The following is a 24,973-nucleotide window of genomic DNA, read 5'->3' on the forward strand; positions in this document are numbered from 1 at the left end:
AAAAAAAGAATACAAATCTGTATGGAGATGAGAAAGTTCTTGACATAGCGCTAAAATAGCATCTTAATCGTTTAGGATTTCTGTCAGCTATAAGAGATAAGTCCATTGCTGATATGAAGCAAAATTATGGCCACCCTTTTGCAGTTGTTCGTTTAAGTTATTCTTTGTGTGCAATAAACAATTACAATGAATTATATTTTCTGACTGATGCACTCATCTTCAACAAAGTTTGCAGGATAAAAAGTGCTTTCTTTTGTGAGCCAATGTTTTGATTTGTAATAGAACCTGCCATGAAGAGAAAATGAAATCAGCCAGCATGTGGTTCTCATAATGGGGAAACTGTCTCTTAAATTGCTTCTAATACAAGACCTGTGAGGAGTGGATAGAGTCCATTTTTTCCCCTGGAATCTCATGTCTGAAGTCCAGTTAAATTGTATATTCCAACTTTTTAGTGACTTAAATGCTGTAACTCTGTATCATAAAACATTATGCTGCAGTTACAGAAGTTAAGGTTTTGCAATTAAAGCTGTAGATGCGTTTTGGTTGGTGAATCATGTTAAATTAACTAATAATTCTTTGTCTGGCAATGTGTATGAAAATTCAACTGCATTGATTTGGTGGTTTGACCATGTAAATATGTATGACATGAAAAGTAATTCATATTTGGTAATTCCTTCTACCAGATATTAAGCTGGCAAATAGAGAGAAAGGGAAGCTGTGCTTGAAATCAGTAAGGTGCAAACATTTAGCAGGTAAGCTCTCATTTTTGGAGTATTATATATCTGGAATGTTAAATGATTTTTCCTCATTTTTGGAGACCTGATACGTTCCCCTTTCTTCATTCTTAGAACACTATACATTTGCAGATATCGTATTTGGAAGTGAACAGGTATGTATATCATAACTTTGTGACTGTTTTATGTGCAATAATCACATAAATAAACTGTTATATACAAGTATGAGAATGCCTAAATTGAAAACACTTATCTTGATCTGTGTATCCATACAGTGAAATGAAAGGAGCAATATCTGTTAACTATAAAAAACCCAGTTATAAAAGTGTCTGATGTAATTATTCACCAAATGTAAGACAACTCAATGACAAGAAGTTAAACATGAGCCAACAATGTGATGCGGCAGCTAAAAAAGCCAATGGGATTTTGGCCTGTATAAAAGGGAGTATAGTGCCTAGATCCAGGGAAGTCATGCTACCCCTCTATTCTGCCTTGGTCAGACCACAGCTGGAATACTGTGTCCAATTCTGGGCAGCACAATTTAAGGGAGATGTTGACAAGCTGGAATGTGTCCAGAGGAGGGCAACTAAAATGATCAAGGGTTTGGAGAACAAGCCCTATGTGGAACTGCTCAAAGAGCTGGGCATGCTTAACCTGCAGAAGAGAAGGATGAAAGGAGACGTGATGGCCATGTATAAAAATGTGAGTGAAAGTCTTAGGGAGGAGGGAACAAACTTATTTTCTGCTGCCCTGGAGACTAGGACATGGAAGAGTCACTTCAATCTAGAGCAGTGGTTCTCAACCTGGGGTCCCCAGATGTTTTTGGCCTATAACTCCCAGAAATTCCAGCCAGTTTACCAGCTGTTAGGATTTCTGGGAGTTGGAAGGCCAAAAACATCTGGGGGCGCCAGGTTGAGAATCAGAGTCAGGCCCGTAGCCAGGATTTCGTTTCGGGGGGGGGGGGCTAATTTTTTTTTGGGGGAGGGGGGTGAGTCTGAGTGAAAGAGGGTCTAGCCTAGCAAACCTTTTGTATTATTACCCCAATACCCCCATGCATATGGGATATATTGAGTATGGTGATCAGATCATGATATGAATAAACATAACAGTTTAAATAATGCACCAGTAAGGCCTTTTTGCGAACCACCATGGGAATTTCGGGGGGGGGGGCTGAAGCCCCCCGAGGCCCCTCCCCCCCCCCCCCCCGGCTACATGCCTGTCTAGAGTAAAGAAGATTTCACCTGAACATTAGAAAGAACTTCCTAACTGTGAGAGCTCTTCAGCAATGGAACTCTAGCCCCAGTGTGTGGTGGAGGCTTCTTCTTTGGAGGCTTTTAAACAGAGGCTGGATGACCATCTGACGGGGTGCTTTGAATGAGATTTTCCTGCTTCTTGGCATGGGGTTAGATTTGATGGCCCATGAGGTCTCTTCCAACTCTATGATTCTGTGATTTTTTTCAAACACTGATACTACTCAAATTTCACTGTTTTCCTCAATACATTACTTTATGTAGACTAGACAAATACAAGGTATGAACATAATCAGTATGTAGATCTGTTTTTTTTCTTAGGAGTTTCCTCTTTCCTTAAATTCAAGAAGTAGACTGCAGACATAATGCAAGATTTTTTTTAAAAAAAATGGAATTGAAACGGCTGGAGAAAATTATAAGGGCACACTTGCTTCCTTCAAAATAAATTCCTAAAATCTCCTCAAATTGTATAAAGAACAGTTCTTTTGTGGTCATTTGTTTCTGCACAGGGACTTTTTCAAAATATACTTGAGTCAAATAGCTTTGACAGGAATCCTGCATCATCCTTTATACCATACATGTGCAAGCCCACTAACGCTGCTCTCTCCATAGTTCCGCCACACTTTTGGCCCCGTAAGCTGAATCCACACCAGGGATATATTCCGGTTCCAGTGAACATTATCCTATTTATTCAGATAGGGAACAGCCTGTTTGTCCTTCCTCCTTTAGATACAGCATGCTTGTCCAAATCTGAAATTACACCCTCCTCAAATCATGCCTTTTCTAGCATTGCACATAGCTTGTTCCCCTCTTTTTACCTCCATCTTCTTCCTGTTTTTTCACTGTCTAAAAGCTCCTCAGCATCATTGTAAAAGGCCTAAATCTCCTGTATTGAACAGGTTTTATCTTGTAGCTGAAACACCTTTTAAAGAAGCTGCATGCACAGAAAGTCTTCCTTCCTCCCCATTTGACCCATTTACACCACCAAGAGCAAACCACCATATTCTTATTTCTTCTTCAGTACAAAAGGTAGTCATTATCAAAGAGTTTTGGCTAATAGAAAGCCAACAAGAGAATCTAATTGATATCAGGACATGGATACTGGAAGTTTCCTCAACACTGATGGCTACATCTTAGAATCATAGAATCATAGAATCAAAGAGTTGGAAGAGACCTCATGGGCCATCCAGTCCAACCCCCTGCCAAGAAGCAGGAATATTGCATTCAAATCACCTCTGACAAATGGCCATCCAGCCTCTGCTTAAAAGCTTTGATATCCATAACTCTGATTTTCCTCATCTAGTCCTGGGATGGGCAGCTGTGCAAGGCAAATACTTATTTTTGCCCCCATGCCACTGACAGACTATATTAATGTGCCAGTGCCCCCAACCCCTAATATTTTCCCCCAAAACGACCCTCTGAAATGGCTAAATACAGGCTTAGGGCCAACACATCTTTTTTGATGATCCAGTCTCATGGGACTTCCCATCCCCTATAAGAAACTATGGCAGAGACAAACACAGAGAATACTTACTGTTCCATCTTTGTCTCCTCACAAGCTGATTACACATAGATGTTGCCATGCTTTCATGCAATACTACTCTACTATCTGAGATCACACTTCTTTCTACTTAGAATATTATTGCATCAGCTGACAATCTTAGTTTGTCATGTCATAGGACAAATTCACCCATTACCACAGCATCACATTACAACTGGTATCTTTCAACTTCTCTGTGCTTCATGCACATAATCACCCTTCATCCAGGTGCTTATACATTTGTTATTGTGGTGCAAAGACTTGCCTGCCTCATCTGAGTGTATCCAAGTGGATACTGGAAGTGATTGAAATACCTTATGATCTAGATAAAACCACAGAGTACCTGAGCCCATTCCACAATTTCAGCCTTCACAGCATTTTAAAGGAATGTCGTGATTCCTGGCATTAGCAAAGTGACAACATGATTGCAGCTATCTAATTCATTTAACTCTCCAGATTAGTTAGAAGAACTTCTTCTGATGCATTGTGGTCTTCAATTTTTATCTAATTTATTCTCCACCAATAAGTAAGCCACCTAATTACCTGTTACTTAGAGACCATGAAGAAGAACAGATTGCCTATATCTAACTGGTTCTTCAAGTGGCCAGCTGTATATTCATGCAACTCTCCCTCCTCCCCTGTTTTTTTAGGTTTGTAACTTTGGTACTCATGGTGGACTATGGAATAGACAGTAGAATAGCTTTGCTAAGCTAAAGCATGTGTGGTATGTAGGTCAGGGTACAGTTCCTGACAAAGCTAACCAGCCCTGGAAGATTCCAAATGGGATTCTGTTCAGGAACATTACGCATTTATATGGGTGCATAGACTATTATTTGGAGCCACTGTTCTGGATAAGCAACTACCAGTAGTTCTTTTGAGGTTCTGTGACAGCACCATCTAATGTAAAATCCTTATTTTATAGATAATCAGTTCAACCAGTCCATGTGCAGATTTCTTTTTCCGGAGTTTATATTCTGAATTAAAACGAACTCAAACACAGCAAAGTATGAACACATCACAAGCATCTGCAAAGCAATCTCTTGATGATACTGTCAGACTAATACAGAAATGCAATGAGGTGGATTTGAGTATTATTGTACTATGGAAGGTATGTATAATGATGTAATACAATATCACAGGCAACTAAAATGTACTTTATGTTGAAGCTGCAGTAAATCTTTCTGAGTCCCACGGTAGCAATGCCAGTGCCTGGTAAATGTGCCTGGAGATTATGGTCTATACTCAAGGCACTTGCACAAGGAAAGTCCTGTCTTTGGTTCATAACTAGCCTGTTTTCGAAGGCACCTAGAGCAGTGTTTCTAATCTGTGAAGCTAAGGAAATTCATATGGGAATTCTTTTTTTTTCTTTTTGCTATTTAAGTCTTTTTTGGTATCTTAAGCCAATTTATTTATTAGATTAAAAATGATGTCTTGAAGTGTGTCTAGAAGCAAACTTGCAGCCAGTAGATATTTGTTGATATTTACTCACTACAGCATCTCATTAAATGATCTAGCTGCTGTATTATGAATGATTTCAGGTTTCCTGAAATGTTTGAAAGAGAGCTTTATATATCGCACGTTTTAATCAAGTCCGGATGTATTAGAGAACATAACCTTTTCGAGAAAAGCAAAAAACAAACAAACAAACTATGATGGCACACTGGGAAGGTTAGATGAGAAAACTATATGTGTCCGGCTGTTTTCCCAGTGACCATCGGTATGCCCTGTATTTACTTTAATTCACCCAAAATAAAACTCTAGAGATGAGACTAAAATTGGTACAGCTCTAATCTATGGGGCAAGTACAACTATAATCTTTGAGGCATGTACAACTATTCTGTATAGCATATATGTGCTAAGGATGGCCTGTTCAAACTGCTAAGCCAGACCAGACACTTTCTGGCTAACTACTATTTATTTATTTATTTATTTGCTTTACTTATGTACCGCTGTTCTCAGCCCGAAGGCGACTCACGGCGGTTCACAACAATCAAGAGCAGCAAAATTCAATGCAGCAATATAAAAACAGTTAACACCTACATATTACACAATTAATAAACAACTACTACAATAACCATTCACTGTTGTCTCATCATCAGAAACATGATCCAGATTCGTCTATTGTTCCATTCCTATGTCCATTAACCAATCATTGCACCAATTACTCGAATGCCTGCTCAAACAGCCAGGTCTTCACTTTTTTGCGGAATACCATTATAGATGGTGCTAGTCTAATGTCCGTGGGAAGGGCGTTCCACAGCCGAGGAGCCACCATCGAGAAGGCCCTATCTCTCGTCCCCGCCAGCCGTGCTTGAGAAGCAGGCGGGATCAAGAGCAGGGCCTCCCCGAAAGATCTCAAAGTCCTGGTGGGTTCATAGGCAGAGATGCGGTCAGATAGGTAGCTTGAGCCGGAACTGTTTAGGGCTTTAAAGGCCAACGGCAGCACTTTGAATTGAGCCCGGTAGCAAATCGGTAGCCAGTGGAGTTGGCGCAACAGGGGGGTTGTATGCTCCCTGTGCTCCGCTCCTGTTAAAATCATGGCCGCCGAACGTTGGACTAGTTGGAGCTCCTGAGCCGTCTTCAAAGGCAACCCCACGTAGAGAGCGTTGCAGTAGTCTAAACGGGATGTAACCAGAGCGTGGACTACTGTGGCCAAGTCAGACTTCCCAAGGTACAGGCGCAGCTGGCGCACAAGCTTTAGCTGTGCAAATGCTCCCCAGGTCACCGCCGAAACCTGGGGTTCCAGGCTCAGCGATGAGTCCAGGGTCACACCCAAGCTGCGAACCTGCGTCTTCAGGGGGAGTGCTACCCCATCCAATACAGGCTGTAACCCTATGCCCTGTTCGGCCTTGCGACTAACCAGGAGTACCTCTGTCTTGTCTGGATTCAATTTCAATTTGTTCGCCCTCATCCAGACCATCACAGCAGCCAAGCACCGGTTCAGGACCTGGACAGCCTCCTTAGTAGCAGGTGGAAAGGAGTGACAGAGTTGGACATCATCTGCATACAGATGACACCGCACCCCGAAACTCCGGATGATCTCCCCCAGCGGCTTCATGTAGATGTTAAACAACATGGGAGACAATATTGAGCCCTGAGGAACCCCACAAGACAAAGGTTGTGGGGTTGAACAGGTGTCTCCCAGTAACACCTTCTGAGATCGACCCTCTAGGAATGACCAGAGCCACTGCAGAACAGTACCTCCAAGACCCATCCCCGCAAGGCGTCCCAGAAGGATGCCGTGGTCGACGGTATCGAAGGCCGCTGAGAGGTCCAGCAGCACCAACAGGGACACACTCCCCCTGTTGAGCTCCCGGCGCAGATCATCCACTAAAGCGACCAAGGCTGTCTCGGTACCATGTCCCGGCCTAAAGCCAGACTGAGTCGGATCTAGATAATCCGTGTCTACCAAGAATGCCTGGAGTTGTGAGGCCACCACGCGTTCCAAGACTTTGCCCAAAAAGAGGAGATTGGAAACAGGCCGATAGTTGTCGAATTTAGTGGGGTCCAGTGATGGTTTTTTCAACAGCGGTTTTATTATAGCTTGTTTTAAGCTCGCTGAAATCTTGCCTTCCCGAAGGGAAGCATTAACCACCACCTTAACCCACTCAGCCAATCCCCCTCTGGCCTCCTTTAGAAGCCAGGATGGGCAGGGGTCCACGATGCATGTGGTTGGCCTCATTCCTCCAAGTATCTTGTCCACATCCTCGGGTTTCACCAATTGAAAATAATCCATCAAAATAGGTCAAGCAGGTGCTCGTGTTACATCCTCAGAGACTGCCATTAACATGGTATCCAGACTAGAATGGATCAAAGCGACTTGAGCAAAAGAACTGAGCAAAAGCTTCACAGCGAGAAGTCGAATTGTCAGGGTTCCCACCTTGAGTGGTGGGATTTAAAAGGCCTCTGACAATTCGAAACAGCTCAGCCGGACGGTTCTTTGCAGATGCAATAGTGGCCGCAAAGAAGGCTTTCTTTGCGGCCTTTATTGCCGCGGCATATGCCCTTAAAAAGGACACAAACCGTGTTCGATTTGGCTCACTCGGATCCGAACGCCACACACTCTCTAGTTCCCTCTTTCTTCGCTTCATCACTGCCAACTCCAACTACTAAAACTATGTCCAAACGATTGGAGCCAAAAAGTCTTTCACCAGGCTCTGAGGCAGAATGGGCTGAACCAAATGGCTCGGCCTATAGGGGGAGCCTAAGCTCCTACTCTAAAACTTAGCAGAATGGAGCAGTCCAACTCCAGGGAGCAAACAGAGGGGAGTAAAAACTAGGCCGAGACTTCACACAAACAAAAACAAAAAACCTTTAGAGCAGAATCTCCTCTTGTAATATACAGCCAAATATAATTATTCAGTTGTTAGACTGAATAACCAGCAATCTTCAATCTGTCAGTCAAACAGGAATTTGCCAGTGCATAAAAACAGCAGAACTTTAGAAGTGTTTTTTTTTCAGTGCCCAAAAAGATACTCTCCCATAAAAAAACGTGCTTCATATTATTGCACTCAAGAGACAAAAATGAAGTAGACTTTGATGGAAAAAACATATTTGGTTTACTCACAACTTTCATGTGTTCAGCATACACACGTACAAAAACTTATTAGTCCAATGTATTGTCGAAGGCTTTCATGGCTGGAATCACTGGGTTGTTGAAGGTTTTTTCAGGCTATATGGCCATGTTCTAGAGGCATTCTCTCCTGACTTTTCGCCTGCATCTATGGCAAGCATCCTCTGAGGTTGTGAGCTCCACCCTGGACATTCTACAGATATATAAACCCAATTTTCCTAGTTCCAACATACCTCACAACCTCTGAGGATGCTTGCCATAGATGCAGGTGAAACATCAGGAGATAATGCCTCTAGAACATGGTCATATAGCCCAAAAAACCCTACAACAACCGACTTATTAGTCCAGTTTCAAATATATTTGAGTTTGTCTCTGTGCCATTCAGCCAGGGCATTTCTCCAGTAACAAAACAGCTACCAACAGGTTACATTGTCAAAAGGAGAAACAGAGAGAGAGTGCATGTGGTCTGCAGCCCCCTTTATAACTTCTCAGAAACCATAGAGTAAAGGAAGCTGCACACCAGCATACATACAGGAAACATTAAATAACAGGATCATAGACAAACAGATTGCTAGAGAAGGTTTGATGAAGGTTATCATTTCCAACAGGATGTTACCAAAATGGCCAGTTGAATTCCAGGAATGAACTAGGTATCACATGCCATGTGCCACCATCAGAGTTATTACAATTAACTCCTTATTTCTTACAATATTGCTTAATATATCATAGTCTGTTTGTATTTGTTCTTAAACAGGCATATGTTGTTGAAGATAACAAGCAACTCATTTTGGAAGGCCAGCATCATGTTTTACTTCATTCAGTGGGGAATGAGGCCTTTTCTTTCCCTCAAAAACAGGTATTCTGGAAGAATTCACTTTTTATGTCTTAGTAAATTAAGAAGCAAAAACCAGCATGGTGTAACAGTTAGAGCACTGGCTAAAATGGAGTAAATAGCACATTAATTAACCATGATTAAAATTAGACTGGATTTCTACAACCATATCTGATTAAATTAACATGTTTATTGGTATTCGACTGTATTCTCCATATTGCCTCTTACTTTTTATGTTCATTTTTGTTTTTTACCTTTCTAGGGTTTTAAAAAAGTACTTGGGAATTCTGACTGGGAAGACTTGGAACAGGTACTGGAATCCAAGAGACATGTATATTAGAAGTATATACGAGAGACAGCAGTTTTTTTATAATAATTCTTGGCTAAATTTGTACTTTTATTTCTAATAAGATGCATGCCACCATGAGAAATTTGTCAGTTGTTTGTGACCTTGCTTTTTAATAGTTAGAATTTTTGGCTTTTCAGTCCATGGCATTCGTTGCATATACAACAAAACACTTGCATTTCCCTTAAGAGAGTTAATATTTGTGGAGGCAAATTTAGATGGGAACAAATGTCAAGACCCAGAAGCCTTAAACCACACCAGACACAGATTAAAGGTTCAAACACAGCTTTATTGCAAACAAAAGGACCTGCAAAGCACTTAACTTCAGTGCTAAGGTCTGCTGGAGCAATTTGGCACCAAAAACAAGTCGATAGGAGAAACAAAAATATAATCCAGATTATAGCGCTGCCTAAACAAACAAAACATGAAGCGAATTGCTTAAAACAAAAGATGAAGCGAATTGCTTAAAAATCAAAATAGGACAAAAGCACAGTCTTTGAAGCTGGAATAACGTAGTTTCAAAACTCAAAGTTGTTAAAGTCACAAAGATATTAGCAAGCAAAGTCCAGAAGTCCAAAAGCAAAGTCAAACCAGTCCGTAGTCAATTCCGTTGAGAAGCAAAGCTGGAACACTGGAGTCACCGAGGAAACAGGAACACACGAAGCTATAGCCCAGGACCCAAGGTGGAAAGTTGGCAGGTACAAAGAATTATGTCCCATGAAGACACTTTGCCTTCTGCGAAATATGGACCAAACTGAACCCCCTTATATCTCAAAGTTTTTCCTCAGAGCTTGATGAGCTCCCCACCCTCTCGTCATCACTCCCAGCTGCTCCCAAACCTGCAGCTGAATGCCCAACCCTCCACCTCTGCCAACAATTATTAGGGTTCAGATCCTGCCAAGAGTCCCCTGGCTGCCAATCCCCAGTGAACCCCTCAAATTCCTCACTAGAGGTGTGTTGGTTACAGATATCCCTTATGTGTTGCACACGGGTCCAATCTAACTCCTCATCTTCCATATCACTCCCAGACCCAGAACTCCTTTCAAACCCAAGGAAATCTTCATCCTCTGTTGATGCACAAAGTATTTCCTGAATACACTTCCTTTGTAATTCCCCCTCGGACTCTGGCTCACAAGCAGCCCTCTTTACACCTCTGCTCACCTCCCCATCCCCCATCTCACAATCGGAGAAGCCTGGAAACGTATCAGTATCGCTTGGAGCCATAATGATTTATCTAATGTGCTGACGCTGCTGTTCTCACTCCGACTCCAAAGTAGACCCGTTCTCCCTGCTACTAGGAGTAGCAACTCGCGCAACACGCTGAACTACAACAACAAAGGAATATACAAAATGACATTTCTACCCCACACCAATAGGATTGGGACTATCATGGGAAAACACACTTATGTTTATTCTGTTCTTAACTTACCTTAACTGTGATGTGTGTAGTATTTCCAGCATAATTTGATATTTTCTAAAAGTAATTGTGGTGTAAGCTTTAATTGAGAACAGTTCTTCAGATATATAAAGCATTATCACCAGTTGTTAGAGTTATATGAGCATAGCAGAGAAGAAAACAAATAGTACAGTACATTGCATAGCATTGCGCCATGGCCATTTATTTTCTCTTGTATATTAATTTAGATAAAACATTCTCACTTGTAGAATTTTGAGTGTTTTTTAAATTCTAACTAGCATTTCTTGAACATTTTTATGTTCCAGGAGTCACCAGAGATCGGCCTCTTAAATTTCTTTCGACCAGAAAGCACATCTGTACCTGCCAAGCCATCAGTGGACCATCTTTCCAACCTCATTAAAACTAGGCTTCATTATCCTGAAAGCTTTGACCACTCATTTCATCAGAAAAGGTTAAAATAATTACTGGCTTTTTTGAGACTTTAGATGCTGGTTTTTATGCAGATTTTATGAATGGAATCATTATATGATTTAACTGCATAGAATGGAAATGTATGCACTTACTTGAAAGGTTAACTCAATTCCTTAACTCATGGAGGTTATTATACACCCCTCTACTATAGTACACTGTATGTAACTCATTTCTGTAGCAGTTCAAGAAAATTTAGCAGAGTATTTATATTTCAAAATACTGAGTCAAATGCAGCTGCCTTGATTAAAATCAGATGGTTTTTATGACTTCTCAGTCACAACTCAGAATTGTAAATCTTCAAATAATAATGTTCTCCAAGTTTAGGTTACTGAAAAAGTAATGGGAGCAAGTCAAAGAGCAAGTGTGGGTTACAATCAGTGGATTGGATCAAAATGTGAGCTTAGGTTTTGCCGCTGCTGGGGTAATAATAATAAAAAACTTTATTTGCATACTGCCCTGTCTCCCACAGGAACTCAGGGCGGTTTCCAACATGTAAGGCAAAACATTCAGTTGTCAGAAAGAAATCATAGTTACATCAAAATAAATACATTTGATAATATAACAAACCTAATTAAACTTAACAGACAAAGTAACAACATTTGAACATCATAAAATACAAAACATTCTGCTAAAACACATTAAAGATAAAAATACAAAAAACCCATTTCATTGTAGCTCCATCAGTGGAGGTTCAACAAAACCAATCGCCAAAGTTACTAAATGGACGTGGGCCAACTATAAAAGGGCTGGAAATGCGATAGTGCAATCAGCAAATCATAGGGCCAGGGAAGTGGATGAAGTGCAGGACAGAGTACTATCTGGTTACCTGGGAACTGGGCCTAGGGACTAATCAATCTCGAAAACTTTCTGGAGCATCCATGTTTTCAAGTCCCTACGAAAGAAGAATAGAGTATGGGCTTGCCTGATCTCTCTGGGGAGGGAGTTCCAAAGTTGGGGGCCACCACTGAGAAGGCCCTCTTCCTCATCTCCACCAACCATGCTTGTGATGGTGGTGGAATTGAGAGGAGGGTCTCCTCAGCAGATTTTAGAGCCTGCGCCAGTTCATAGGGGGAGATGCGATCCTGAAGTTAGACAGGGCCCAAACTGTTTAGGGCTTTGTAGGTCGTAACCTGCACTTTGAATTGGGACCGGAAATTTCTTGGCAGCCAGTGGAGCCTGCCTGCCAACCTTTACCAATTGCAGTTTTTGGGCCGTCTTCAGAAGCGGCCCCATGTAGAGTCCATTGCAGTAATCCATTCTGGATGTAACCAAGGCATGGACCACCGTGGCCAAGTCCGGCTTTTTGAGGTACGGTTGCAGCTGGTGCATAAGCTTTAACTGTGTAAAGGCCCTTTCGGCCACCACTGACACCTGAACATCAAGTAAACGTGTTCTCTTTTCCACTACAGCACCATGTTTGGTGAATAGCTGTGCAAAGCATTGAGGGATGCTGAAAAATGCCTTAGAAAGTGCTGCTGGAATCTGTTATCAGAAGAGAGAGAAAGGAGATGGTTGTCGCACCACCTTTTCCCTCTTTAATAGGAACCCTCTGTTGGATTCCAGTCCCTCCAGCAGTGAAATAAGTCAATTTGTATGTATCAAACTAGAGCACTGCTTCTTAAACTCTGGGTCTGATCCCAAATGGGATCCCCTTAGCTCAATGTTGGGGTCCTGGACATATTTTCTCAATTTCACTTACTGGCTGTTCGAGATATTTACACAAATCTGTAGTTCAGGGCTTGCACTGGACCCTGCTTCAGCTGTACTTCATAAAAAGGAAACAGAACCAGTGTAGCAAGGCTTGCAAATGTTGACTTACTTTAAGTAAATGTTTGATTTTTATGCCTACTCTATATACATCACGTAGAACTCTTTCAGGCCAAAAGGGACCTTGATGGAAAAGTGTAAGAAGCCCTGATCTAGACCATTGTCTTGTTCAGTTGAGTAATGTCAGCAAATGTCTAGGTGAACTCTCCTTTCAGAATCAGGTGAAATCTGACCAACCAAGATGCTGACAGCATATCACTCCTCATATAATCCCCCCTCCAAATCCCATAGAAATGTTTTCCAGACAAGTACCATATTTTCCGGCGTACAAGACTACTTTCTAAACCAAGACAATAATCTAAAAATGGGGGGGGGGGTCATCTTAAATGCCGAGTATAGCAGCGTAACAGTCCGGCAGATTGCCTTTCGTCACTCCATTAATTGAATCTGCCGACAGTCCCTACTAACCTTGCATCCCAGGTGGCACCTCGCCGTTCTCCAGGATGTTTTAGCCCTCATGGTTCCCTCGCCTCCCTTGCCCTCAGCATCCCTGAGCAGCGCAGTCTGTGGAGGAGAGAGGGAAGAGGTAAGGAGGAGGGCAGAGGGAGGAAGGGGGCGAGGAGGAGAAGCGGCAGACAGTGCTACCAGAGTTGGAAGGGACTACCATTGGAGTCTCTTCCAACTCTAGGGTTCTATTATTATTGCTGTTGTTTGGGAAAGGACATTGGACCCAAACCTGGGATCACTCTAGGTAAGGTAAAAGTATTCCCCTGACATTAAGTCCAGTTGTGTCCAACTCTGGGGGTTGGCGCTCATCTCCATTTCTAAGCCAAAGAGCTGGCTACCACTCTGATAGTCTTGGATTTGAAATCAAATCTGATGTTTTTTAAATTTTTATTTGGTGTGCGTTGAAAGAGGGGTGGTCTTATATGGCGAGTATATCCCAAACTCTGTATTTTAACTGTAAAAGTTGGGGGGTCGTCTTATATGCCCAGTCGTCTTATATGCGAGAAAATATAGTACATTTTTAAATATATTTGGATGGTTTCAAATATATCCAGTGTTGATAGAAGTTCATTATTTACATAGCTTTCTCTGTAGCTCATCCAGTGTCAGATGCATGGGGGCAGTATTTCTAACAAAACTTTCCTTTTACAGCCTTTGTGTAGTTCCAGTTACTCTTCTACTTTCAAATTGCTCTCAGACTGATGTTGATGTGATCATTGATTTGCGGCATAAAACAACAAGGTAATTTTTGAAAGTTGAACCTTTATGTTCATAAAGCATTTTTTAATTATACAACCTCTATTTAAAGTAGAAGCATTTTTGTGTTTAAATTTCCACAAACCACTAATTCCTGGGTAAGATTAATTGAAATTAGTTGAAAAATGTTAACAGGAAATGTTCTTTACATCTCAATGTAACAGTGAGATTAGGCTAAGGGCTGCTACATAATTCATGCAGAAGGATGGGCATCTTTCTGAAAGTGTGAGATGTCTTTATGGATTGATCTGAAACACATATAGGCATATTCTTGGTATATTTGTTTTTGTGTGGAATATGACACATCCAGACACATGCTGGGTTGCAAACAAGATAGGTTTTGTAGTTTTGTTTTTAAGTTGAATTTGTTTGTAACAGGTACATATTTTAAGTGCGATTCCAGCCCAAAATTATTATTTTTTAGCTTTAGACAGCTGAAGAAAGTGTTAACACCCTGGTAATGATGGTTTTGCTGTCTGTGCCTCTGTTCAGATTTCACCTCACTTTCTGTTACTGTGGCTAATGGATTTTGAAAATTGGGGTGGTTGTACAAACAAGGATTGGTGATAAAGCTTCAGTGTATACACCTTTTCCCACTCACTCAGGAGTGAATTTCTCTTTGTACTGGTAGATTTCTTCTCACTTCCTTTTGCCTTACTGCTTCCCCCCCCCCCCCCCCGGTTTGTAACGAAAAGTCAGATGTCAGATGTTTGTAACTTGGAGACTGCCTGTACACTGTCTTGAATTTTAGTGTATTTTTTCCATGTCAGGAGTGACCTGAGAAACTGCAAGTCGCTTTTGGTGAGAGAGAATTCGCCATCTGTAAGGATGTTGCCCAGGGGATACCAGATGTTTGATGTTTTACCATCCTTGTGGGAGACTTCTCTCATATCCTTGCATGGGGAGCTGGAGCTAACAGAGGGAGCTCAACCCGCTGACCCCAGATTCGAACCACTGACCTATTGGTCAGCAGTCCTGCTGGCACAAGGGTTTAACCCATTGCGCCACCGGGAGCTCTGTTAAAAACCAGTATAATGGCCAATAATATTGTTACAGTGTGAGAGGAGATATGGGACAAAAATGGTGCTCATTTGAGAAAATTTGTTGGAATGACATTGTAAATTAAACAAGCAAACAGTTTAATGTTTGTCTTGGAATACTCTTTTTACAGTTTTGTATTAACTTCAGTAGGAATACCTCAGAGAAATATTTATATTAGATGAAATCCAAATAAAATCAGTTCTGTCTCATTCCATAGCTTTGGGAGATTGTGTCTAGATTGATTCTTGCATTCTGTTCAATAGCTCTTCCGTTAATAAAATTGATATTATTAAAACTATCCCTAAAGACATTATACCACTACTCAAATAATGAACAATATGGTTCTCCTCAGTAATGCACCAATTTTTAAAATTGCTAGAGTGCTAGAGATCTACACCAGAAAAGTAGAACATAGTAGGAAATGTGGTTCCACATAGTGATCACCTTTGTGTAATCGAAACAACTTGAGTAATTTACATGTAGGAATGTATAATCATGCAAAATTAATAACTTTTATTATTATCATATAACATAGTAAGTATTGTCTGTTCAGAACAATGAGGCTTATAGAACAATTTCATCCTGTAATCAAATATATTGAAACCATTTTTAACATGTCCCTATAATGAAATTTCTTATAGGCACTGTAAAATAAAGCAGTACACTAGTGTAATTATATTGGCTTTATTTTACTTTCATTGTGTTTTTGATTTCTAGGTATTATCCTTTTGTCTGTTTCGTGGGTTTATAATCCTTTTCAGCCAAGAAATCAAAATGTGACATGTTTGTGTTGTTTTTTTTTTTCCAGTGCAGAAATACTTGAAAATCCGGGTTCCTTTACCTGGCTTGGGAAAACACAATACAGACTTCAGGTGAAAAGCCAGGAAGTATCTAGTCTGCAGTTAAAGGCCTGTTTTGCTCATACAGGAGTTTATAATCTTGGAACTCCAAGGGTGTTTGCCAAGCTTTCAGATCAAGTTACTTTGTTTGAAACAAGCCAACAGAACTCAATGCCAGCACTGATAATCATCAACAAAAACTGATTTTAAAAATCAAAAAGGATATGAATGTTGTTGATAACTGGGGTTCTTTCAGTCTGTAGCCTTGGCATAGAGCCTGTTAAAAGATGTTGATAAAATGCAAATAAATTATGATTGCTTGTCTACTTCTATTTCATAATTCCAGGCATATTGGACTGAATATCTTTAAAATATTTCTTAAGTTAATATGAAATATTGAGACAAATTTAAGACCCCTAGAACCAAAATTGAAAATTCTTGTATACTTAACCCCTATTTCCAATGCAGTCTTGCAGCTGTGAAAATGTTGAGCATGTCTTAATATTTGTGGAGGAGGCAATTCAAGAGAAAGACTTTGTTGTCATGGGAGAGGGTTGTCATGGGAGAGGGTTCAGGCCAACATTCTTAATTATGTTATTTTCATGAAGTTCTGTAGGATATGAACAACAAATCTATCCAGTTATTCATTATCACTTCTTTAAAGGTGAAGTTGAGGCTGTGTTTATCCTGTACTGATAACCAGTTCTCCTTGGCAACTACATCCAGTATGTAATATTCTAAAAGTTTTGAAACCAGTCTGGATATTTTCTCATTCATCTCAGTACAAAATGCACTATTTCACTAACATGAAATGTTGTTCATTTAGACACGTTCACTTTATTATGTAATTATAACAATTTAATTAATCTGTTAAAAATATCAGTTAATTAAGCTTTTCAAGAAATGTATATTTATAACAAATGTGCTGTAAATAGAATAAAATGTGCACCGTATTTCCTGTACTGATGTTTTTCATATTTTTTTTATCAAATCCTGGAAGAGATTGAGGTGTGTTTATTAATACCTGGTGGTTAGTGCTGGTATAAGTAGTGTGAGAGTTTATTCCTTCCAGCCTTACTGAGTGCAGCTCTTTTGCAATAATTATCTGTACTCCAGAGCAGGATACTTGTAATGGAATGGCAAGCTGGTATTATTTTCATGGTATTTTTATGGTAGAAGAGGAGTACTGGGGTGGGACCTGTTATGGCAGCTTGATTATTGCTACTAACAATAGACTGAACAAGAAATTGGATTAAAGAAGTAATGGCTAAAATGTCTACATTCAGCTAACAATCAATATGCACAAGTCTTGTGTGTGCACACATGTGCTTTCCTTATTTGGACCAGAGCACTCTTCTTTGCTATTGTATTCTATTTGCTATTGAAGCATAAGCATGTGTCTGAAATTGGAACCAGTAAGAGGGAACATGTCTGCCCACTAACATAATAGCAGAATGCTTACAGACAACTGTCAAAGGTACTTTGACATTTTGGGGGAATCAGACCCCTCCTCCCAAAGTGGGTGAGAAAAGGAGAAATTATCTAATAAAAGGGACCATAGCAGAAGGATATATTTTGATTGTGAAATTGAAGGATTGGTACTGAAAACAGGACTCCCTGCCACAGCCAGTTCACATATTCCTGCAGTGAAATGTGCATGACTACAGCCAAATAATTTGTTAAAATCCAATAACTATTGAGTTAATAAAATCAGTATTATGAAAACTAACCCTAAACACATTCGCTAGCTACTCAGATAAGTTTAATTAGTGGTATTATAAAACTGGAAATCTTTCTTGGTGTCAGCTTCTTTGAACTTGGGGCAGCAAGATAAAGCATTAGTCCCAAACAGATTTCATCCTTGCATTTTCCTTCATTAATTTAGGAAAGTAGTATGCCATCAAGATGCAGCCAAATATCAGAACCAGAAAGCTAACCAGTGTTTTGACAGCATTGATCTCAGACTTTGGGAGGGCACCATGAACATACACACTGATAGTTGTGTTTAGGTTACAGTAGCTGTAGCGTGGATCCACAACAACTACTCTGAAGACATAAATGCCATTGTACTGTGGAAATATTACTCTGTTATCCTCATTCATGTTTAGAACTTGATACTTCAAGTCAGTGGATGGTAATGAATGATTTCCTTTGTGTATCTTGCAACTGCGATAATTATATCTGCTCCAAGCAGTAAGTGGCTGCATCAAAGAATCCCATAGTATCTGAGAGCTCCAGTTCTGAGCTGCTGACAGACAATGTGCCTCTACTTCATTCAAGAGATAATCATAATTATGCATTCCATTGATTTCGATGAGTACAAAATCAGCAGATACATATTCCACAAATACATCATTTTCCCACAGCTCAAGACTTGGAATCCATGGACTGTCATAATATAGGAGAAGAGGACATTCCCATTCCTCATATTTATAATTAACAGAGAGGTCCCTCCATCTCATATCTTTTCTGCCAAGTAAAAGCGGATCATAGAAATCCCCATCAATTACATAACTAAAATTTTGCATCAGGCGTGGCTTGAAGAGGTCCTTGCTGCATGCTGTTACAGACTTAGAAATTCTGATGTGTTTTGTTGGCGGACATTCAACAGCAATAAGAGCCGTCAGTGGGTGCATATCAACACAGAATATGCCTTTGTTGTAGACATCCACAGTGACAGTAGATACCTTGCCTGTGAGATGACGATCTTGATACTCTTCATAAGACATTACCCCAGACTTTTGCTCATGCAGTTTTATATGTAAGACATATTTAGGGTTTCCGTCATAGGTATAGCCTTCTTGTACAATGTGTGCCCGGAAGGCCAGCACGTCTGGATTGCCCATAGTCACATAAGGATGTGCCCCAGTGCCTGGCTTGGGGACAAATGTGACATTAAAAGAAAGCTGATCTGCTATATCAATATAAAACATACGATCATTAAATTCTGCATAAAGAACCTCTATTGGGCAAGGCATCATTGGTGGGCTCAAATCCATGAGCCTGGCTTGTATATTGATAGTACATTTATGGAAGTTATAATAATCAGATACATTGCTGGGAATGGGGTGTATGATACTAAGTGTCCCACTCTGTTCAAACATCATCACTTCACAAGGGTCAGCTGGCGTGGAGACGTTGCTTTCCCCAAGAAGTACCATCTGGCTGGAGACCATGTCCAAGCTTCCATAGAAAAGCCGATTCTTGGTGATGGCTGCAACTTCAGAACTGCTGGCAGTCACAAAACATACACCTTCATCATGTGTAGGGAAACTGGTGTTAGGATAATCATGTGTGGGAAGTACTGTGACTTCTTCTGTTGTCAGCCCATTGTTGGAGGAGCTCATAAAGTGGTCATGGCTCCAAAGTATGATAAAACCTCTTAGCCCAGGAGGAAGTATGCTTAGGATTTTGTCATCATGGTGTAGATTTAAAACAAATGGTGTTCCTGTTTCCTCGATCACATAGTCTACGTCTCCATATGTGAAATACGTCAAAGTTGCATTATCTATAGTCCTATTAACAAGCATTCCAACATCTGAGGAGGAAGCAAAATAGTATACACGAATTAGTGAGCCATCGTAATGTGGCCTACTTTTTATAGCCTTAAATGCATAACCACCATCTTCGGAGTAGAAGATCTGCCTGGTACTGGCCAAATCGCCTGTGTCATAGGCCAGAACAATTTTACTGATATCATAGCAGACCGGATCTTTTGGAGCAAAGCAACAGTCATAGTTTGAGAGGTCAGTAACTGGATCTTTAATCCCTTTTGCCTTTGACCATAAATTCAGTTTCGTAAAGAAGTAAAGATAAATCATCCCGTTTACCACTAACAGGATCCTGTCTGTTTGGACAAAGACAGCAGCACTAACAAGGGCTGGTGGTGTTGTTAAGACTGATGGAATAAGTAGTGGCTGTCGGCTGCTTTCAAATCTGTCAAAACTGAGAAAAACCTTTTCCCCAAGGTATAAACTTGGGGGAATCCCTGATGTAAATCTCTTTCCACATGGGTGTGGTATTAAGATTGGATCTTTGTCAACATATCTAAGGTGCCGACCAGATGGAGGTCTTATTCGTACGTGTAGCACATCAAAAGACGCAGCTGAATGAACTAGTCTATCAGTGCTGCAGGGCCAGGCACAGACTTTCACGTTGCTTGAGAGCAGCCAGAGCTTCACTAATATAGCCAAGTAGGTGCCAGACTTGGTCAAAAACATGGCCATTTTTTCCCTCTTTTCGGTTTCATCCATTATAGCATGGGGTATCAGAGCTCGTCGTAAAAAAGTCAGTTATACCAGGTTCTGTTAGGCCCTGCCAGTCAATGGTTCTGGCATTCCGAGAGGCAGTTGGCCAACTTGGGAGATGGGTGAGCAAAAAAAGTAACTTTCTGCTCACATTCTTTTTCAGAAAAGGCCTCTCCTTGGGAAAGTCCTGGAGGACAATTTTAATATACCACAGATTTCATCTGACCTCTAAGAAGCCCAAACATGGTAGTTATGCTCCCCACAACCCTACAAATTATTTGGGGATATTTTTGTGCAACATTGCTGCTCGTAACTGTTTCAGAACTGGATTCTAGGGTTCACTTTAGACTACTTAATATTTTGTGGTGGGTGGCCTGGTAATTTGGAGCCTTCAGAATCATAATAATTCATTGGGCTCTACTATGAAAGAGTCTTGGTCATCCAGTTTGCCTGATTCTTTCAGGATAGGCTTGCCTTTGCTTCAGAGTTCATGAGCAGAGCTGCTTTATGATGGCTAGCTGAATAAAAGTGTAGTTCTGTTCTTCTCCTGCCTGGTTTCCTTAGGCTGCTCTGTCAAGCCTTGTAGAGATGCTCCACTATATGGAGGTTAATTTGAGCTCGGGTTACAAACTAGCAGAAGCAATTCCTGGTACTTACTTAGGTGATCCCTTGTAGTCCAAGGATGATGGTCCTCCAAGAGTGGTAACCTGGGGGTGGATCCGTAGGTGGCTGTGGAGCCACCCACACTGAGGGCATCGGTTTCCAGGTGGGAGGCGGTCCTGGTCAGGGTTGGCTTGACGCGCCTTCCTCTTGGCACGTTTCTCTCTTTCACCCTCCATTCGTGCCTCTTCAAATTCTGCAGCACTGCTGGTCACAGCTGACTGCCAACTGGAGCGCTCCGAATTTGAACCACTTACCTTTAGTTTCTTGGGAATATTCCATAGTGTTCAGATGTCTCCCAAGTTTATTTTAATTTTCACAACCACTAAGCAACTTTGGTAAAGCTTACAAAGTTTTAAAATCTCATGATTTCCGTCCCCTGGCAATGCAAGGGAGGGATGAGGTGGGCGTGACTAAGCAAGCCATTGTTGTAGTTTGTGAAGGCCAGGCCCCCCATGGTAGAGATTGCAAAAGGTCCTGCTGTTAATCTACATTTCCTACACTGCCCTGCTGCTAATTAGCCAAAATGGTTGAAGGACCCTATAGCTGTCTGTAGCAGCCTTCGTCTAAATATAAAATAAACTGATTGAATCTACAAAGGTGTCTAAAGAAGGCAGCAAAGCAATAAGCAACTTTTGTAAAGCCAAGAGAACATACACTGCTTAAAACCAATCATTTCACTTTTGGCCTGATTGGGGCTGGCACTGGGATAGCCAGCCACAGCCAGCCAGCCCTTTATGTCAGTAAGTAATGATCAAATAAAACGATTGATTGCATCTGCAAATAGGAATAAATGGATGGCTGTGTCTTGAGAGCCCACTCCTACTCAGTAGAGGAAGCAAATGGATGTCAGGAGAGTTTGGATGGTGCCTTTCTGCCCAGAAGAAGGGGGTCAGTCTGGATGTCCCTTGATGGGGTCTGTACTATGATTTCTGTTCTCCAACCATTTTATTTATTTATTTACTTTACTTTACTTTACTTTACTTTACTTGTATACCGCAGTTTCTCAGCCCAACAGGCGACTCAACGCGGTTTACAACAAGGATAAAAAGTCAATCAAACAACACACAATTTAAAATCAATTAAAAACATCGTATACACAATAATGACACATCAGTAACGGTCCAATAACATCTCATAACTAGAATCATAATCCAATTCGTCGTCCATAATTCCGTTCCTGTATTCATCATCTTTACTGCGTTGTTATCCGAATGCCCGTTCAAACAACCAAGTTTTTAATTTTCTTCGAAACACCATTAGCGAAGGGGCTGATCTAACCTCCGTAGGAAGGGCGTTCCACAGCCGAGGGGCCACCACAGAGAAGGCCCTGTCCCTCGTCCCCGCCAGCCGTGCCTGTGAAGCTGGCGGGATAGAGAGCAGGGCCTCCCCAGAAGATCTCAGAGTCCTGGTGGGCTCATAGGCAGAGATACGTTCGGATAGGTAGCTTGGGCCAGAACCGTTTAGGGCTTTATAGGCCAGCGCCAGCACTTTGAATTGGGCCCGGTAGCAAATCGGCAGCCAGTGGAGCTGGTGCAGCAAAGGAGTTGTATGCTCCCTGCGCTCCGCTCCTGTTAGTATCATGGCTGCCGCGCGTTGGACTAGTTGGAGCTTCCGAGCCGTCTTCAAAGGCAACCCCACGTAGAGAGTGTTGCAGTAGTCTAAACGGGATGTAACCAGAGCGTGGACTACCGTGGCCAAGTCAGACTTCCCAAGGTATGGGCGCAGTTGGCGCACAAGTTTTAACTGTGCGAATGCACCCCTGGTCACCGCCGAAACCTGGGGTTCCAGGCTCAGCGATGAATCCAGGATCACACCCAAGCTGCGAACCTGCGTCTTCAGGGGGAGTGCGACCCCATCCAACACAGGCTGTAACCCTATACCCTGTTCGGCCTTACGACTAACCAGGAGTACCTCTGTCTTGTCTGGATTCAATTTCAATTTGTTCGCCCTCATCCAGACCGTCACAGCGGCCAAGCACCGGTTCAGGACCTCGACTGCCTCCTTAGTAACAGGTGGAAAGGAGTGACAGAGTTGGACATCATCCACGTACAGATGACATCGCACTCCGAAACTCTGGATGATCTCTCCCAGCGGCTTCATGTATATGTTAAACAGCATGGGAGACAGTATTGAGCCCTGAGGAACCCCACAAGACAAAGGTTGTGGGGTTGAACAGGCTTCTCCCAATAACACCTTCTGAGACCGACCCTCCAGGAATGACCGGAGCCACTGTAAAACAGTACCTCCAAGACCCATCCCCGCAAGGCGTCCCAGAAGGATACCGTGGTCGACGGTATCAAAGGCCGCTGAGAGGTCCAGCAGCACCAACAGGGACACACTCCCCCTGTCGAGCTCCCGGTGCAGATCATCCACTAAGGCGACCAAGGCTGTCTCGGTACCATGCCCCGGCCTAAAGCCAGACTGTGCCGGATCCAGATAATCCGTGTCTACCAAGAATGCCTGGAGTTGTGAGGCCACCACATGTTCCAGGACTTTGCCCAAGAAAGGGAGATTGGAAACAGGCCGATAGTTGACGAATTGAGTGGGGTCCAGTGATGGTTTTTTCAACAGCGGTTTTATTACAGCTTGTTTTAAGCTGGCTGGAATTTTGCCTTCCCGAAGGGAGGCATTAACCACCACCTTCACCCACTCAGCCAATCCCCCTCTGGCCTCCTTTAGAAGCCAGGATGGGCAGGGTCTAGGATACATGTGTTTGCCCTCATTCCTCCAAGCACCTCGTCCACATCCTCGGGTTTCACCAATTGAAATGAATCCATCAAAACTGGACAAGCAACTGCTCGTGTTACATCCTCTGAGACTGCAGTTAATATGGTATCCAGACCGGAGCGGATCAAAGCAACTTTGTCTGCAAAGAACTGAGCAAAGGCTTCACAGCGAGCTGCCGAGTCATCAGGGCTCCCATCCGGCATGGGAGGTTTTAAAAGGCCTCTGACAACTCGGAACAGTTCAGCCGGACGGTTCTTTGCAGACGCAATAGTGGCCGCAAAGAAAGTTTTCTTTGCGGCTTTTATTGCCGCGGCATATGACCTTAGGAAGGACACAAACCGTGTTCGGTTTGGCTCGCTCGGATCTGAACGCCACACGCTCTCTAGTTCCCTCTTCCTTCGCTTCATCGCTGCCAGCTCCTCAGTGAACCAAGGGGCTGGTTTAGCTCGGCTACTTGAGAGGGGACGTTTTGGAGCGATCGTGTCTATTGCCCGGGCCATCTCCCCATTCCAGAGAGCGACCAGGGCATCGACAGGATCACCAACTGAGGTGGCGGGAAACTCCCCAAGAGCCATCAGGAATCCGTCCGGATCCATAAGCATCCTGGGGCGGACCAACTTAATGGGTCCTCCACCTCTGCAGAGGTTAGGGGGTGCAGTAAGTCTAAATCTGACCAGGTGGTGATCGGTCCATGGCAATGGAGAGATGGACAACTCCTCAACACCGCCACCTTCCTCCCATCCCTGGCAGAAGACCAAATCCAATGTGTGTCCTGCACTGTGAGTGGGGCCAGATACTTGTTGGTACAGCCCCATGGTTACCATGGCAGACATGAAGTCCTGAGCCGCTCCCGACGGAGCGGTCTCGGCATGGACATTGAAGTCCCCCAGCACAAGCAGCCGTTGGGACTCCAATGTCAAGTCCGAGACCACCCCCGCTAGCTCAGGCAGGGAGACTGTAGTGCAGCAAGGTGGATGGTACACTAACAGAATCCCTATTCTGTCCCGGTCACCCACCCTCAGATGGACACATTCAAAATTTGTTGACTGCGGGATGGGGGCCCTGGTCAGAGGGATGGAATCTCTATAGACCACTGCAACCCCGCCTCCTCGTCCTCCGGATCTCGGCTGGTGCTGTACAGAGAAACCTGGCGGGCAAAGCTGGGTCAAATTTACACCTCCAGCTTCGTCCAGCCAGGTCTCCGTGATGCACGCCAGATCTGCCCGTTCATCCAGGATTAAAGCCTGGATGAAGGTTGTTTTA

General features: G+C 42.4%; 2 protein-coding genes across 8 annotated transcripts in view; one reads left to right on the forward strand and one right to left on the reverse strand.

The window, feature by feature from the left end:
* Window positions 1-17,035, forward strand: part of TRAPPC8 (trafficking protein particle complex subunit 8) — a 72,820-nt gene extending 55,785 nt beyond the window's left edge. For all 7 annotated transcript variants that reach the window (XM_060775221.2, XM_060775222.2, XM_060775224.2 and 4 more), the window contains 8 exons: window positions 684-752; window positions 849-889; window positions 4,447-4,632; window positions 8,852-8,953; window positions 9,192-9,239; window positions 10,998-11,143; window positions 14,089-14,178; window positions 16,043-17,035. In XM_060775221.2, coding sequence (XP_060631204.2) covers window positions 684-752; window positions 849-889; window positions 4,447-4,632; window positions 8,852-8,953; window positions 9,192-9,239; window positions 10,998-11,143; window positions 14,089-14,178; window positions 16,043-16,277 — 917 coding nt within the window. In that variant the 3' untranslated portion in view covers window positions 16,278-17,035. The remainder of the gene's footprint in view (window positions 1-683; window positions 753-848; window positions 890-4,446; window positions 4,633-8,851; window positions 8,954-9,191; window positions 9,240-10,997; window positions 11,144-14,088; window positions 14,179-16,042) is intronic.
* An 876-nt stretch (window positions 17,036-17,911) lies between these two features.
* On the reverse strand, window positions 17,912-20,335 carry CATSPERD (cation channel sperm associated auxiliary subunit delta). Its single transcript, XM_060772734.2, has one exon. It carries the CDS (start codon window positions 20,324-20,326, stop codon window positions 17,912-17,914), a length of 2,415 nt encoding a protein of 804 aa, XP_060628717.2. The 5' UTR covers window positions 20,327-20,335.
* Window positions 20,336-24,973: the final 4,638 nt, after the last annotated feature.

This window comes from Anolis sagrei, chromosome 4 (assembly GCF_037176765.1).
Source record: "Anolis sagrei isolate rAnoSag1 chromosome 4, rAnoSag1.mat, whole genome shotgun sequence".
NCBI classification, from domain to species: Eukaryota; Metazoa; Chordata; class Lepidosauria; order Squamata; family Dactyloidae; genus Anolis; species Anolis sagrei.